Source organism: Harpia harpyja, chromosome 1, assembly GCF_026419915.1.
Source record: "Harpia harpyja isolate bHarHar1 chromosome 1, bHarHar1 primary haplotype, whole genome shotgun sequence".
Taxonomy (NCBI): Eukaryota; Metazoa; Chordata; class Aves; order Accipitriformes; family Accipitridae; genus Harpia; species Harpia harpyja.
This window is the reverse complement of record NC_068940.1, coordinates 52,403,673-52,421,726: the sequence shown is the minus strand read 5'-3', so window position 1 is coordinate 52,421,726 and position 18,054 is coordinate 52,403,673. Positions and strand designations below refer to the sequence as shown.

General features: G+C 44.4%; 1 protein-coding gene across 3 annotated transcripts; it reads right to left on the bottom strand.

Moving 5' to 3' along the window:
- Positions 1-506: 506 nt before the first annotated feature.
- On the bottom strand, positions 507-11,104 carry EIF1B (eukaryotic translation initiation factor 1B). 3 transcript variants are annotated; one of them, XR_008236233.1, is made up of 5 exons: positions 10,762-11,104; positions 7,068-7,231; positions 6,259-6,360; positions 5,483-5,678; positions 507-4,452 (listed from the first exon to the last, which is right to left on the bottom strand). XR_008236233.1 is itself a non-coding variant. In XM_052794214.1 (4 exons), the coding sequence occupies exons 1-4, from the start codon at positions 10,790-10,792 to the stop codon at positions 5,634-5,636; spliced, it is 342 nt and encodes a 113-aa protein (XP_052650174.1). In that variant the 5' UTR covers positions 10,793-11,104; the 3' UTR covers positions 507-5,633. The 3 variants fall into 3 exon arrangements, 1 of the variants encoding a protein (XP_052650174.1); XR_008236232.1 differs by having other exon boundaries at positions 507-3,969; XM_052794214.1 differs by having other exon boundaries at positions 507-5,678.
- Between the last annotated feature and the right edge of the window lie 6,950 nt (positions 11,105-18,054).

Here is an 18,054-nt window from a genome sequence, read left to right as displayed (position 1 = left end):
CAGGAGGTACCCCCATCACACAGGTAATCTAACTTTCTCTGTTGGAGAGTAGCTAAAGGCTGCTTCCTCTACAACAGGAGCTGCCCTTCAGTAGATTTTTCCAGCAGGACTCTTGGGAATAGACCATTTTTAACCTTTCCTACCCCAAAACTATTCTCTGATTACATATCCAATGCATTTATGTCATTTGCTGGGTTTACCTAAAAGAGCGACCTTCTAGTTAATTTGTGGGACAGCTACTGAACTAACTGCTGCACCACCTCTTCCATGGGGTTAGCTGTGCCGTCATGATTCCCAAGGCTTGTTTGTCCGTACTGTAGGAACAGTGCTGTCTCCCTGTCCGATTGTCAGAGGGACCACAAACACAGCTGACAGCTAAACCCTGTCTTTGAGGAGCATGACTGTTCTACTTGCAACCACATCTGCTGAATTCAGCTACTCGTAACTTAAGAGAACTGAGCCTGGACCATGGGGGGTTTTTTCTGCATAATCATAGCAAAGATGGCTTAAAATGGGAAAAAAAAAAAGCATTTATTATATACACGAGTACTTTTAATCAGACCCCAAATTAATTTCAGAAATGTGCTGTCACATTTCATGGATGCAAGACGTTCTAAAATAGCTGAGACCAAACTTGAGCACACGTTACTGGCTTCATCTTAAAACACTGTGCATTCTGCTTATTCAAGAAATTAGGTGATCCTCTTCTACCCAAAATTTTAGACCTCAAGCCAATATGATTACCTTGTTTTAGAGCTATGATATCCCAGTACAAGTCACAATATTTTTAAGTTGGTTAGTACAGACTATGGTCAAAATTTGAAAGAGGAAATATAACATTTCTTGACGAAATCAAAGCTGGTTACAAGAAGATCACATACATCACTATTAAATTACACTATTTCTGCCTTCCACCCAAAAAAATAGTCCTCCTTAATAACAGCATAAAATTCCATTTGTTTTAGAAAAGCATACATAAAATAACATTGGTACATTTTATTTCAAAAGACTTTGTTGTCTCAACTCTCTAGCAATACTCCAATACAGATTAAGACTTGTTCATAAAGAGAATCACAGGCATGTAGTAAACATTAAAAAGGCATGCCAAGTACAAATCCTTTTTTTTTTTTTTTTTAAATGTAAACTGGAAACAGTAGGCATGAAGCATCTGTACAGCAAACACAAAACCAACTATGTCATTTTTCCCTTACTCATCTCAAGAGCTTTTGATCTGGCAACTGGAAAATAACCTTCATGTTGCCGTGCATGGGAGACACGTTCCTAACTAAACTGAGTATGGATTTATGAAGAGTCTTAGGAGGAAGGCAGATTCTTAGTACTTAAACACACATGACCCTCTAAGACCACTTCCATTTCTGTAGTGGCAGTAGCACACTAATTAGAGGAACACTCAGTGACATTAATGAACACTGAACACACCAAAAGTGACAGTAACCCCTACTGTGTCCCAAAGTCATCTATAAAGAGGCCTCCCCCATTCTTTAACTGGCTAAATACCAATCTTGTACATACTTTCACACATTAAGAGGAACAACTGAGCCACTTTAAACGAGGGTGTATCACATGGATCTTGTGCACTAGAGCCTTCCGGGAGGATTAAGAAAAAGATAATTGCTGACCAGAACTGAAGGTACATCTGTCCTATACTGTAAAATTAGAGTAATACAGCCTGTAACAGTGCAGCACATTAGATAAGATCTTACAAAAACTACAAACAGTGTATTGCACTGCAGCAAGGATATCCACTTACTGGCAAGTCTGTAAATACGTATGCATCTTCAGGGCAACTACATACCGATTATAAGCAGGATGGCAGTATAAGACAAAATGCAGAGCTCTGCTTGATTATTATTTTTTCAAATATTTAAAAATTAAGCTTCAACAACTCTTCACAACTGTAAGTTTTACAATGGCTTTAGATATATTTAGAACCTTAAATGCCAAACTCTCAAGAAGTTTAATTAGGATTTTTAAAGATACAGAGACAGAAATAACAATGTTATAGAGGTCTTGCAGTCCAGGAGAACCTAAGTTAATGAAAACAGACTTAAGATACAAACTTATTTCCTAAGGTGGTTTTTTTTTGTGGGGTTCTCTCCTCCCTCTCCAAAAAAGTTCTCCCAAACAAAATGCTTTTTATTTAGGCTGTGTAAGAATGCAGTACAGGAAATAAGGTTTAAGCAAAGCCACTAGACCAATGAATAGGACGCACACATAATCTGGGCACTATTCTTTTCAAAAGTTCTTTCCCTTGAGAAAATTACTGCTCATCTGCCCATAGCTGCGCTCTTCACGCTCATCTCTGAAACACATGGTCAGATTTAGCAGGCCACAGGTGAAGATCAAGGGCCTGATAATTCACACAAGAGGAAGCAGGCAGCTTACAGACTTAAATTACTAAATCTCATCTTCTACAAATAGGGACTGCTACCATCATTTGGTGAACGATGGTTTCACTGTTCATAACTGCATTAAGTAGACGTAGGCTCTGAACAGACAATTCAATGAATTTATTTATGCAACACCTTACTCCAGTGTATCAGCTGAAAGAGTCAGCTACAACAGCCTAATACAACTATGAACAGCAAGGCTGTGAATTTGAAACAGCAGTTCCTACATCCAATTGCAGCTTGTGGTTAAGCCTAGATATCACTAAGAAGGCAGTCTTGGTTTGGAGATCTGAAGGACACAGACTTAACAATATTCCGACAAAAAAAAAAAAAGCCGCCACTCTTTGCAGTCTGAGCTTGCTCAGTCTCAAGTCCTACTAGTAGGTTTTAAAAGTGTTTTCTATTATTAGTTCCCTTTTACTGCCTCGACATTTATGGGCCACATCCTTTACCATTTTTTAACCTATTTTGGAACAGATAGAAAGACTGAAACCTGTCTTCACTGTGAAAACAGGTTTTCATGGCAGTAATTTAAACGGCTCTTTCCCAAAGTCTTCCATGTTCTTCAGCATTCTTGAAACACAGATACATATTCCAAATAGGCTGAGCTTTGACAAAGAAGTTTCAGTATAAGATGATAATAAAAGAAATTGTTGAAGCCCTTCCTCCAGAACGTGCAAAGAGGCTTGTAACAAGACTAGTTACAATCTTATCGATACGCTGTTCTAGTTTAAAACACTTCAAGGACAAACATTTCTGCTTTCCTTCTACAAAGATTAAATTGTTTGTTGCCACAACAAATCTCATCTATTTAAACTTCAATTGTGTTACTTCTTATTCCCTCTCCTTTTAACTTTGGTCAAAGGTCAAAATACAAACAGCTCCACTGGAGCATAAAACCAAGACACCTACCAACTGCAAGATTCCTCCCACCAGAAAGGACTTTTAAATGAGGAGGAAGAAAACAAAGGTTTTTCTTATTTATTCCACATAGAATGACTATGGAGAAATGACTCAAGCTTAGGTAGTAAAAGTTAATGGAATGCCATCTGAAATGAAGAGTGACTCAGTAACACATGAGACTTGCTAATCATTTGTTAATCTCCAATTCAAAAACCACCAGATGTACTCACATAATACCAGTGAAACAGGAGAAGATACTGCTTGTTTTTCCTCTTGAGCAGGAGAGCAAGCTTTAAATAAGAACGTCTGTTTGTCTGGCATTTGAGAAAATGAAAATCACTAAGCGCTAGGTACCCCCAAAGGATTAATTACCTTAGCACCTATGAATCAGGACTAGGTAAACTTGCTATACAATGATTTTATTCTGCTAATGTGCAAGACTTGCAAAAGACTTATTCTTTGGATTTTCCTTCTGTGTGCTGGCATTTCATGTTTTGCAGCAGGCTTTCCCTCCTCCTCCTCTTGAACACATTATACCTTAACAGTATACAATCTTCTGGAACATCCTTTGTCTGGAACAGTTAAGATCTGTAACACCAGGCAGAATTTGTGGAGATTGAGAGACTGGACACTGGATTCTTACAGGTGGAATTGTCTAGACCAGACAGAGAAAGAAATTGTCATATGAATGCTCTATAATGCTCCCCTAATTGTTGCTAGTGCCATAAAGGTTCATATCTAAATTCAGAAATCTAAAAAAAAAAAAAAAAAAAAAAAAAAGTTCAAATGAGTTAAAATTTAGCATTTCTGTTTAGAAAGTCAAGTCTGAATAGGAAAAAAAGTATAGGCACAGGTGATATTAAGTAATATAGTTTTGCCTATTCTTGATGTTTACTTAGGTAGTCATCGATTTTTTTTTTATGAATAAGTTGTTATTAATAAGTCTTAGCAGTAAAGAAATGTCTCTTTCTTCCTTTCCAGAGAATGCATTATATTACAAGAAGGTTTTTTTAACATTTCCTGCTATTTTTACCGTTTCCCAGGTCAGCATGTTTTGAAATGTTTCAGAGAAAATTTCCATGCCTGTCTCACAAGGAAGATAAGTTTTGCATGTTTCACCAAATGAAGTAATTTCATCCTGTAAAGAGACATCTCTTAAAAGCAGAATACCAAATGCCTACAGCTAAGTAAAACTAGGTGAAAAGCATGGTGGAACAAACCTATTATAACTTCAGATAACACCGAATAAATTGCCTGCTAAAAAAGTAGGCTAAATCAGCTTTCTGTAGTAACACCCAAACCCCACTACAAACCCCTCCATACTAAACATTAATCACAGCAAAACTTTTCATACCAGGAAAAAAAAAAAAAAAAAAAAAAAAAAAAAGTAAAAAGGTTAGCACAGAGCCTGTTCCCTGCTTTACTTCTGCAGCTAACACTACCAGCTAACTGAAGTGCTCTGCTTGCCACTGTTAAAGGCACAGTCATGGCAGAAGCTAACTCAATGTCTTTTCCCTTCACTCAGTGACAGAAGAGATACAAAATCCCATGCATTTCCTTCAAATGTTTTGGGATTACTATGCAAGACCTAGATGTTTAGCATGTTATCAGTAATAGCAGCCTTCAGGAGTTCAGCTTATTTTAGTCCTACTATGCTTAACACTAATACTTCATAGTCACTGCAGTAAATTTTAGAGAAGATCCAGTTACTTACTCAGCAAACAATTTATGTCTTATCATGCTGCTACTAAGATATACCTACACAAAAGACTTTAAAGCTCTAGTCTTACAGCTACAGGATAAGATCACATCAAGCTAATCTACTGATTAATTAGCTAATACTTTATTGTGTACATTTTCCAATTTATTCAATCAGCAGTGAGCTACACTTGCCACAAATCAGTTAAGCCAGTCTTTAGTAAGGCTGCTTGCGCTAGTTTAAAACTTAAGCTAAAGCATTTCAGATATCCCAGAAAATATATGAATAAACTTTTATTTTTAAGCAACAACACACTCTATTGTAATACAACCCACACATTTCAGTCAGGTGGTGAGTACTCAACTGAACAATCATTGCTAAAACATTTCCATTGGAAATGTGTTAAAGTTCACAAGTGTCTTCATTACCACCTTACTGAAGTTTTCTTATGTGTTTCTAGTCTACACACCACATGTTTCACGCAGTCATGCAAATGTGAATCAAATTTTAAATGTTCAGGTAACAGGGAAGTCCATTCACTGCAAAGATTCATTTTTCACAGAAGAGCCAGGCTAGGTAAGACCAAATACTGCAGGGTTCTTCATGAGAGTACAGGTATTTTAGAAACCATGAACTTTCAGTTGTTCTTCCTTGACAATGCCAATCTAAAGGAGAAAAGCAACATATTTCAGTAAAGCTTACCCACTTAGGATATTAACAGTGATATCAAGTTACCACAATTTTATACTCTGATTAAAGAAACTGCAATACAGTATATACTCAATAAAGCAGTTTTCTAGTTTTCAGAATGTTTCTGGGCCAAGCAGAATAACTGACTACACAAAACAGAAAATCTAATCAGACATCTGACTTGTTCTGTAGTACTAGCACTTATTCTTTGACAGTGTAACATCTCTGCATCATGATTTACATCAGTAAGCCTCTTTCCTCTATAGTGTTTTCAGTCTCAGAATTATGGTTTGCATCAAACACTTGATTTTACAAATGAAGTACTCGAGTTGTGCTGCCAGAGAACAAGTGGTCTGTTGTAGCAGGGTAAATGCATTCTACAGTGCTTTTGATTCTTACCAGAGGTTTACTCTCATTCTGCAAGCGTCACTTTACTTTTTGGCTGAAAATACAAAGGAACTAAAGGGGACATCTTTAGCTGCTTAATTAACATCAGTGCTACCTGCCACTCTATTGCTTCCAGAGAGGTTTAGATATTTATCTGCAGTCCCTCACCTCCAAGAGGAATTGGCAAATGTTCTTCCTCTGGTCACCTTGAAGCTGGATAACTTCACCGTATTCAGGATGTTCAATCACAGTACCATTACAAGCAAATTTCTAGAGAGAAACATTCATATTATAAGACATCTGATGTACATTATGATTTTGCTTAGTAAGTCTTTTCAGCAGAATTTTATCACAGGGGCTGCTTACTAAATTCTGATGCCAAGCAAGGCAAAGGCTAGATCTGTTTTACACTGGTTTTGAGAGCAAATGGAATATACCTGCTGATGCATACAGACACAAACTAAGCTGCTGATGGTAAATTCAGGCAAAGACAGGATTAGCTACTGTGCAGAACAAACTGGCCAACACTCATTACAAAAATGGAAAACAAAGTCATAAGATACAGCCTTTCAACTCCACACTATTTTAAAATAAATATTTTCATCCTGGTGAAATTCAAGATCTCTATTTTCAACAGCAACCCAGCTATGACAGAAGCAGTAATGCAAAACCAGTTCTACTTTAAACTGATTTTATTCTTCACATCAACAAAGCCAGGTATCTGTGAAATTTTAATGAAACATTCAGAATATATTTTACTTACTTCTTTATAGGAAGAAATATTTAACTTTTTAGCAAAAATGAGTGTCTGGTGACACAGGAGTTTTGAGAAAGACAAGGAAAGGGATCAACCTGAATATGAAAGTGATGTGTACTGGCAAGAACAAAATAAAACAAACATTCCATTACTTAGTATTGAAAGCTATCATACTCCTTTACATAGTATCTTTATTATCAAATCAAATCAGCAACTTCACCTTTTTGAAAGCTTTCACAAGTTTCTTCTTGTCATAATCATCTGCAATTCCCTGAACAGTTGTTAGTGTCTTTCTTCCGTTTCGTTGCTGGATCCTTATATGAATGTAATCCTCAGTCCCCGCCGGGAGTAAGTCGTCACCCTTTGTTGCATCAGCAAAGGGGTCTGCAGGAAGAAAAAGACTCATGTAATGCCCACAAAGGAAAACACCCAAGCTCAAAACTAACAGATAAGTTTCTCACTTCACAAAGAGCTTGATTTAGCGGATAATCTTGCTGTTTTCTCCCTCTTTAAAAATACACTGTTAAAATCAGAGTACTTTTTTCTACAGCTGTATTAAGTCTCACCAGCCTACTAACACAGCATAGTGCTCTCAACTATCACGCTTCCAGTTTCTTCAATGCCTTCCCAGATATAAACAACTTTCAGCTACAGTATCAATTTACTTCACTATTTCTTGCAAACTGTAAATCCTGAAGCTTTGAACCTGAAAACATGGTTCTGAGAGAACATCAAGTGCACATAAGTCTTAAGACAGCCACAGGCACTTTAAGTGAAATATGGAAGTCTTATCTTTTGTCAGATCAGCTGACAAGTACAGACAAATAAAAAAGCTCTTATACCCACACTCCTTTACTGGTCCAGAACAGAAGTCTTATACCACGACAACTACCATGCTAACAGCATTTTAAGGCATGGATGTAATTCTTGGCTACTAATGTAAACAAAAAACGGCAACAGACACTAACAGATGTCAGAGGCTGTCTGTAATCTAGCACCCCTCTGCCAGTCAGTAGTTTTAGGCAAGAATTGTAACAACATTTTAGGCTTTGACTATAGAAAGGTCAGTTCTCAAATTCTTCCAAGTCTAAATTTATCTAGCACAGGTGAAACCAGAAGGCATTTAGGAAGAAGGGTGTGATGGGTTGACCCTGGCCGGATGCCAGGTGCCCACCAAAGCCGCTCTATCACTCCCCCCTCTTCAACTGGACAGGAGAGAGGAAAATGTAATGAAAGGCTCAGGAGTCAAGATAAGGACAGGGAGAGATCACTCACTAATTACTATCACGGACAAAACAGACTCAACTTGGGGAAAATTAATTTATTACCAATCGACCAGAGTAGGGTAATGAGAAATAAAATCAAATCTTAAAAACACCTTCCACCTACCCCTCCCTTCTTCCCAAGCACAACTTCACTCCCAAATTCTCTACCTCCTCCCCACAGCGACACAGGGGGATGGGGAATGGGGGTTGAAGTCAGTTCATCACATGTTGTCTCTGCCACTCCTTCCTCCTCAGGAGGAGGACTCCTCACTCTTCCCCTGCTCCAGCGTGGGGTCCCTCCCACAGGCTGCAGTTCTTCACAAACTTCTCCAACGTGGGTATTCCCCACGAGCTGCAGTTCTTCACGAACTGCTCCAGCGTGGGTCTCTTCCACAGGGTGTAGCCCTTCAGGAGCACACTGCTCCAGTGTGGGTCCCCCATGGGGTCACAAGTCCTGCCAGAAAACCTGCTCCAGCATGGGCTCCTCTCTCCATGGGGCCACAGGTCCTGCCAGGAGCCTGCTCCAGCGCAGGCTTCCCATGGGGTCACAGCCTCCTTCGGGCACCCACCTGCTCCAGCATGGGGTCCTCCACAGGCTGCAGGTAGATATCTGCTCCACCATGGACCTCCCTGGGCTGCAGGGGACAGCCTGCCTCACCATGGTCTTCACCATGGGCTGCAAGGGGAATCTCTGCTCCGGCACCTGGAGCACCTCCTCCACTCCTTCTTCACTGACCTTGTGTCTGCAGGGTTGTTTCTCTCACATGTTCTCACTCCTCTCTCCAGCTGCAGTTTCTGTTCCGCAGCAACTTTTTTCCCCCTTCTTAAATACGTTATCCCAGAGGCACTACCACTGTCACTGATGGGCTTGGCCTTGGCGCTGGCTGGCCCTGGCTCTGTCAGACATAGGGGAAGCTTCTAGCAGCTTCTCACAGAAGTCACCCCTGTAGCACTCTGCTACCAAAACCTTGCCATGCAAACCCAATACACTGGGTTTCCAGGTTATACTTCTTACTCTCTGTTCTCCACAAAAACATATTTAACGCTCACTCTATCAAGAAATTTTATAGCTGTACGAGTTTCCTAATCAGTAGCTCCAAATAAATCTTGAAGCATGAAGTACTTTAAGTAATTTTTTTTTTTTAAGATGAATCACAAGTAATTTTTTGATACTAATCAGAATCATGTTGAGGAGTCCCATCTTCAGAAAGCGTAGGTTCAACAGCCATGCAAGCTACAATTTCCCAAACTTCCATCCAAAACTCAAACCTAAAAACACTCATGAAGTTTTGCCATCCACTCGAAACAAATGCCCCAAGAGTAAAACTTCAGCAGAAATAGGAAAAGAAGTAGCTCAGCTGCAGACAGGCTGACCCTTGTAGAAATAAGAATGACAAGAGCATTAAAGGCACTGAAAGCAGCATAAGGATGCTAGCACCACAGGAAAGAAGTACAGCACAAGAGAAGCTTGACTGGCTTGATTTCTACTAAGGCATTTGTTAAAACATGCTGAATTTCACTGTGCCCCACAGCTTGTGGGGCAAACACTAACAGAAAATTCCAGTCAAAGAAAAGGTGAAAGAAAAAGAGGACTCTGTCACAAAGATCACTTGGCAGAGTTTAGGATTCTAAGTTGGAGATAAGCCAGCGCTGTAAGGTATTAACATTGGATTGCTTCAAACAAATCTTTTGGACAGCACCTTCCAAAGCATGGGGTCAGCTCCCAAATCATGATTAACATAACCTGCTCACATGGCTTGTATGTGCATAAGATTAGAGACAAAACTGAGACCAAAAGCCTGGCAACATTATTGTATAAAGTGTTAACTTGCTCACTTCTGTTGCCTACAGATAAGGAAGGTGGAGAACCATGGCTTAGCTTGTCAAACTTCCCTGCTAATAGAAAAGAAATGACCTACCATCTGTATAGCTCGATCTATAGGAACAACACCTTTTGCAGGGCACGTATCAGGTTTTGGGACATTGGTAAGGATAAGATGAGGCAGCAAATCAACAAGCAATTAGAACTGAGAAAATGCTTTCCTTCCTTAGCAGAGGATACGAACCCTAGACTCCCTCTGCCCACAAAGATTACAACTTTGGGACGGCAGAGTTGACAGAAAAGCCCAGTTTGGGCTGCTACCAGACATCCAGGCACACAGGGCAGTATCGGGTGTCAGAGCATCTCCTGCGGGAGCGGCAAGGGAGCAAACGGAGAGGGAGACGAGCCTCCTGCCCCATGCCTGTCGGCTGCACACACACACTGCGTGTGCCGAGGCCGGCACCGCGGCAGGACAAGGACGAGCAGCCAGAGCTGCCTTTACAAAGTCAGCTGCGCAGCGCCGGGGACGGCAGCGGCTCAGCAACGGCTTCAATGTCACCTGAGACATGTCACCCCACCTGGGCGGCGGGGTGGGGGGGACGACGACGACAGCGGCGCACATACACCGCACCGGGGCCCTCGGGAAAGCGGCGGCAGGACGATGCCGGGGGACGGGAGCGACAGGACGGACAGCGGGCCGAGGACGGGACGGCGGGGACGGCCGCAGTCGTCCCCCCGCCCCGGGGTGGGTTTGCCGGGGCAGGGGTAACTGCGGGGCTCCCTGCGGTCGGAGGGGGTGAGGGGTACCGGCAGGCGGCGGCTCTTACCGAAGGATTGGAGGTTCTGGATAGATGACATGCGACTCTGCGGCGAGAGGCTGGAGCAGCGGGGAAAAGGCCGCGGCTGGGTCCGCCCGGGTCACGTCTCCGGCTCCGCAGTGCCGGCGGGGAGGGGAGGGAGGGGAGGAAGCGAGGGGAGGGATAACAAAAGCAGAGGGAGGGAGGCGAATCTGAGATGGGGGGAAGGGGGAGAGAAAGGAGTAAAAGGAGGAGAAAGCGCCAAGGGAAATAAAAAGGGGTGGGAGCCCCACCGCCCCTCAGCCACGGCACACCGCCCCACGCTACCGCTAACGGGCAGCGGCCGCCGTTTTTCCTCATAAAATGGCGGCTCGCCCGGGCCGCGCCAGGCACGTGATGGCCACAACCGCCTCCGTGCTGCCCCACGGGAAGGAGAGTCCCTTTGCCCCCCGTCCCCCCCGCCGCCAATATTGCGCCGAGGGTCGCTCCGGGCCCAAGGACTACAGCGCCCAGGGCGCACCGCGGCGGCCGGGGGAGGAGGTGGCGGGGCGGCGGGGCGGCGGCCTCGCTTCAGGGTCGGGCTGACCCTTCGCACATCCATCGCTGCCTTCCCCGAGGGGGCAACGGGAAATCACCTGCCCAGGAGCCCGGTTCCCCACGGGAGGGGCCCTGAAAGCAGCGCTGGCGGGTCGCTGGAGCCCCTCGTTTTCCACGCAGGGACGGTGCAGGCCCCGGAGGGGTGACCCCCGTGGGGGTCCCCTCCATGTTCGCATGCCTTTGGCTTGGGTGGTGCCGTTTCCTGGTCTCCCTCCGTGTTTCTGCGCTAGCTCCTGTCAGCTGCTGGGGTGACTTCTCAAGCTGATCTGAAATGGGGAGAGTGCTTCCCCTTTCTTCCCCACTCAAACATGTGGGAAACCCCCCCTCCCTCCCACCTACCTCGATGGACAAAATGCTGCTTTAACATGCACGAATCTGCCGAGGAAAGCCAGTTAGCACCCCACAAACCACCCATGTCTCCCCCTTTGCCTGCAGCAATGCATGCTGGCCCTCCCTTTCAGGTGGGGGCTGCCAGCGAGGCCTGAGCTGCTGCATTCCCCACAGCCCTGGGTGCCGCCATGGCCGGCTGGCCCCACAGGACTCCCCAGGCATAAGTGGTGTTTGGGCTGCAAATGTAAAGGTTTTTGCCTTTAAAAAGGCGCGCTTGTGTTACAAAGCTTGCCAGTCCTCGGGAGGTGATTAAAGGCATTGCAGATGTACAATAACCTAGTTGAATTGGCATGACTGCCAGAACCTATATTTCTCTTTTTTTTTTTTTTTTTTTGGCTTTTATACTAAGCTTCAGTCCTCTTAAATCAAAGGGATATTTCTCTTCTGTCATCCGAGGCCTGGATCAGCACTGCAGTAGTTTTATGAATGTCAGCGTGCATTGGTCTAAGAAAGTTTCTGGTCCTGGCACTTTGCTAGGAAGCTTTTCTTTTTCACTTGGGGAAAGCAAGGCCATTTGCCATGGTACAAAGCCCCTGCTTACCCTTCACTACCATCGCTGATGAAGCCTTTTGCTGCAGCATGGGCTATAGAGAAGGGTTGTCTAACTCTTTCCCAAGCAGCTGCAAAAGGCACTATTGGGACAGTTAGGGGAGGATGGGGAGATGCTAATTACAGAGCTTGAGGCACTTGCTTCAGTCACAGAGGCATGCTACGATTTGGACAATGTCTGTGGATTAAGGACGCAGAGCTAGACACTGAGAGACCTTCTGGGCAGGTTGAGCAAGCTCGGGACACCCATCCTCAGGGACATGTCCCCACGATATCTCCAGCACCTCTCTCGGAGAACTTGCGTTACTACTTATGTAGGGAATTTCTGGCTCTGATGCATTTTTGCAAACTCTACATCTTTGTGCAAAATTTTGTTGTACCTTTTCTCTCCTATCATCATCCTATGAAACTTTTTCCCAGCAGCAAAGCAGGGTTTTTGTTACCTTGGCTGGGCCAGTACTGCAGTCTGTGGGGCATTGTGATGAGCCAGATCAGCAAACTGATTTCAGTTAAAAAATAAAGTTTAAAACCTCAGATCCACTGCACTTGCATAATCCTGCAACAGTTGTACTGGGAGAACCAAAGAGGACAGAGGCTGGGGACAGGCCTGCCCATGGATGAGAGGACAGCAGGTCTTCAGACACAAACCCCAAGTTCAAGTCTGCAGGTGTAGGCGAGTTCTCTGCTCACTGTGGCGCTACTTGTGCTTACTTTGAATCCTCATGCATTTAAAATAGTTTTGTACTTAGAATCATAGAATCATAGAATCATTTAGGTTGGAAAAGACCTTCAAGATCATCAAGTCAAACCATCAACCATGCCCACTAAACCATGCCCTGGAGTACCTTGTCTATGCGCTTTTTGAATACCTCCAGGGATGGTGACTCAACCACTTCCCTGGGCAGCCTGTTCCAATGTCTGACAACCCTCTCAGTAAAGAAATTTTTCCTAATATCCAACCTAAACCTCCCTTGCCTCAACTTGAGGCCATTTCCTCTCGTCCTATCTCCAGCCACCTGACAGAAGAGACCAGCACCCACCTCACTACAGCCCCCCTTCAGGTAGTTGTAGAGAGCGATAAGGTCTCCCCTCAGCCTCCTTTTCTCCAGGCTAAACAGCCCCAGCTCCCTCAGCCGCTCCTCATAAGACTTGTGCTCCAGACCCCTCACCAACTTGGTTGCCCTTCTCTGGACGCGTTCCAGCACCTCAATGTCTTTCCCGTAGTGAGGGGCCCAAAACTGAACACAGTACTCGAGGTGCGGCCTCACCAGTGCCGAGTACAGGGGAACAATCACCTCCCTGATCCTGCTGGCCACACCATTTGTGATACAGGCCAGGATGCCGTTGGCCTTGTTGGCCACCTGGGCACACTGCTGGCTCATATTCAGCCGGCCGTCAACCAGCACCCCCAGGTCTTTCTCTGCCGGGCAGCTTTCCAGCCACTCTTCCCCAAGCCTGTAGCGCTGCATGGGGTTGCTGTGACCGAAGCGCAGGACCCGTCACTTGGCCTTGTTGAACTTCACACCGTTGGCCTCGGCCCATCGATCCAGCCTGTCCAGATCTCTCTATAGAGCCTTCCTACCCTCGAGCAGATCAACCCTGCCTCCCAACTTGGTGTCGTCTGCAGACTTGCTGAGGATTCACTCAATCCCCTTGTCCAGATCAATAATAAAGATATTAAACAGAACTGGCCCCAACACCGAGCCCTGGGGAACACCACTTGTGACCCGCTGCCAACTGGATTTAACTCCATTCACCACAACCCTCTGGGCTCATCCATCCATCCAGTTTTTCACCCAGCGAAGAGTACACTTGTCTAAGCCATGAGACGCCAGCTTCTCAAGGAGTATTCTAGTTCCTGCTGCAGGGTTAACTTGGGCCTGTGGGCTCATTGGGCAGCTGTGGGATGCATCGTACAGTTTACAGACAAATGAGATTTGGTGTCTGGGAAACAACAAAGCTCCTTTATAAGCCACAAAGATGTGACTTTGTTGTCCTTAAAAGGAAACCACAATGAACAGTTCTTAAGTGCAAACCTTGACAACTGCAGAGGGCATGGAAACAAACCCTAATTGCACAGTTTGGCATGTACTGGGCAGCAATTGAAACAAAGGCAATGGCCAGCACACTTACTGTTCTCTTGGCAGCAGGCTGCAATGGCCACATGTGTTGGCATGGGGTTTCTGTGGGGCTGTGTCAATGCAAAGAGCTCTCCCTCTGCTGTCCTTCTCAGAGGAAGCTGCATGTCCCTGTGTCACGTCTGTCATTTAGGTCTGACAGAAATACAGCCTGTGCCAGTGCCTTGCACCAAACTTTGGTCACTGTGGGCAGAGGCAGGTGACATCCTGCTGGGGATGGGCTTCTCTTGCTTTTGCCCCTTGACTGCGGTTCTGAGGTCCTGTGTCCTGACTGAGTTCTTCCCATTGTTCTTGAGCAGCCACTCGTGGCAATAGACCCGTGAAAGCCCTGGTTGCAAGGGCTTCCAGCCACACCAGACTGTGGAAAGGTGGGCCAAGCAGACATGGCACAGCAGCAAACAAAAAAGGTAGAAGCAGTTAAAATAGGTTTAAAACCTAAGTGGAAGCAAGAGGTGTTGTTGCTTAGGCTAAATTTCAGATTACGGCTAATGATCCTGGAGCCGAGGCTGGAGTTAATCTCATTTGCTAATATCTGTTAGACATCAGGGTTTAAGCAATGGATTGAGAATGAGACTCTTGCCTTTCCATGACTAATGTATAACCTGGCAACTATTGTGCTGGAAAAGAAGAACATAATCTCTAATTATCTTGATCATGGCTTCAAGCTATTTAAGTGTAATAGTTCCAAGACCTAGTTATGAATAGCAATTACGAGATCCCCTTGCTTGCCTTTTACTGTATTTCAGTTCATCTGCCAAGCTGTATGTGAATAACTAGAGTTTATTTATGACTGGATTAGATGCAGGGATTAAAACCAGGGACTCACTGGCATGCAAATAAAAAATATGACATACTGAAGGCATAAAGTACACTTTGGTAAAAATTGTCACCCTAGTGCAGAACCGCATCTTCACTGGGTACCCTCAGAAGTACTTCAGCTGTCCTTTAGGAGCAACAAGTAACCCAGACCAGTGGGAGAAACTTTATTCTTCCAGAGAATTGCTGTGTTGTAAATATGGGCTGGGAATGCCATGAGAACGCCTTGCATCAGGAAAAATAGTCACCCACATGGTAGGGGCTAAAGCTCTGCTTTAACTTAGGACTCTGTATGACATCTGTCTTTGTATGTGTGCACGCACAAGGCTGCCGTTACCTTCAGTTGCCTTCAATCCCCTCTGGAATAACCAGAATGAACAACATTGTTTTTCATCTCCTACAGACACAGTTCTAATATATACTACTATTGTTTTCATGTGCAGCACCCTAATATTTTAAGTTTTATTCCTTAGGAGCTTTTACAAAGCCAAAATGTAATTTAATTAAGGATTGCTCCTGTAGGCAGATTCCCTGTACCTGGTCCTGCAGTCTGCCTTACCAGAAAATGGTAGTCTCACATGCTGACCTGTCCTCTGCAACAGCCTGGAAACCCAGGCAATTACTGCTTGAAGCACGCAGTGTTCAAAGAGCAGTTTAAGTTGCCTGACAAAGTGATTGTGCATGAAATGTGCAAATGGCATGTAGCAGCACTAATTTCTGTCCTGTATTCCAGCAATGCAGCTACTCTACACACAAATTCAGCTCCGCACCAGTGCCAGAAGCCTGCCTTTGCGGGCCTAATGTTGGCATCCTAAAAAATAATGTCAAAGTGCTGGATGCTTGAGAGAGAGGCAAAAATATTTCCATCCTTGATTTTTTTTTCTTGAACTGTAATCCCTGCTCCTGCTACATGACTCTACCTACTATATCCAGCTGCGTTTGGAAGCTGTACATCCCGAACCACTGTGCAGAAGGCTGTCCGGTGGCTTTCTAACAAGGAAGAAGAATAGTGTCAGAAGAAATCCTCCCTCTATCTGTACTCTCAGCAGAATAGTTTCAAAGGTGGCTGTAACCATGCCAAGCGTGACTCTTATTTTTCCATACGAGCTCTAACTCTGGTGCAAAGCCTCCACAGTGTGCTGAGGAAGGACTTGGGGAGACTGGCTGATGTCCTGAGCTGTAGCCTATGGTTCAGCTGCCCAGCTGCTAACAAGTTGTTCCAGTGCTAACTGGGAGAACTGGGCAAACTGGGAATTGTGCTGGTGGTAAACAACTGGTTATCCAGTCTAACTTATCAGAATCTGGGTTATATGGAGTTTGGTTTAGCTTCAGTATATGGTCAGATTTCAAGATACACATGTGTTCATTTGAAATGTGTGTGGGTTCATTCCTTGCTCAGTTATGATTGAAAGCAAGACTACAATTTCTGTGTTAACCACTAGATGGTCCTCTTTCTCAAAGAAAAAAATAGCTCCAAAACAAAGCCAGTCCTGGCTTTTCTCTGAACCTGAATGTTAGTAAAGAACGGCTTCAGTGTAAAGCTACACATAATTAACAGTCTCATCTAGTTGCTTGAATTGACATGGTTTTCTGAATAGATTTGAATACAACTTTCCCTGATTCCTCCAAACTCAATTAGTGCAACCGGGCCTCCTATCAATCATCAAATACTTCCTAGTTAATGTCAGTTAAGAATTTCCAGCTCCAAGCAGCACAAGTGTCAGTGTTATTCCCCCACCTCATTGAATGCTAAGCAAAATCAGACAAGCAATATTTTACTTCATTTCACACACAGAAGTCATGCTCTACCCCAATACAGAAGGTTGGGCAGACTTATGGGTCAGGCAGTAGTTCATGGCATTTGCAAACTATTCACATACTGGTATGTGAAACAATGAGAGTTGTGGGCTGGAAAAAAACAGTTTGTTTCTCCATCCAACTGCATCAAATGTATTTGCTTTGTTCTTTTCACCTTCTATTTGTGGAAGGGTCCTACCAGTAGAAGTAGTACAGAAAAAAGAAGTTTTGGATTAGTTCTTAGAGCAGATGGTAGAGTTTGACATCAAACTGTAGTTCACTGTTGGCCTCTGTTGCTGTCTTCCCAAACAATATTTCTTTGTGGCAGGCTCGCTGGACCTCATCCTCTTGGGTCACTCCAACCTCCAGGCAATACCTTCCCATTGCCACCATTCATCCTCCTCACCAATTCCTGCCAAGGAGCCCGACCTCTCTTTAACCTTGGGAAGTTGCTTTCCATCCCACAGCCCTTCACACCCGCGTATCTGCTGCTGTCATGGTTTAACCCCAGCCAGCAGCTAAGCACCACACAGCCGCTCGCTCACTCCCCACCGTGGGATGGGGCAGAGAATCGGAAGTGAGAAAACTCATGGGTTGAGATAAAGACAGTTTAATAGGGAAAGCAAAAGCTGCGCGTGCAAGCAAAGCAAACCAAGGAATTCACTCACTGCTTCCCATGGGCAGGCAGGTGTTCAGCTGTCTCCAGGAAAGCAGGGCTCCATCACACGTAACAGTGACTTGGGAAGACAAAGGCCATCACTCCGAACGTCCCACTTTCCTTCTTCTTCATCCAGCTTTATATGCTGAGCATGATGTCATATGGTCTGGAATATCCCTTTGGTCAGCTGGGGTCAGATGTCCCGGCTGTGTCCCCTCCCAGTTTCTTGTGCACCCCCAGCCTGCTCGCTGGTGGGGTGGGGTGAGAAGCAGAAAAGACCTTGACTCTGTGCAAGCACTGCTCAGCAATAACAAAAACATCCCTGTGCTATCAACACTGTTTTCAGCACAAATCCAAAACATAGACCCATACCAGCTA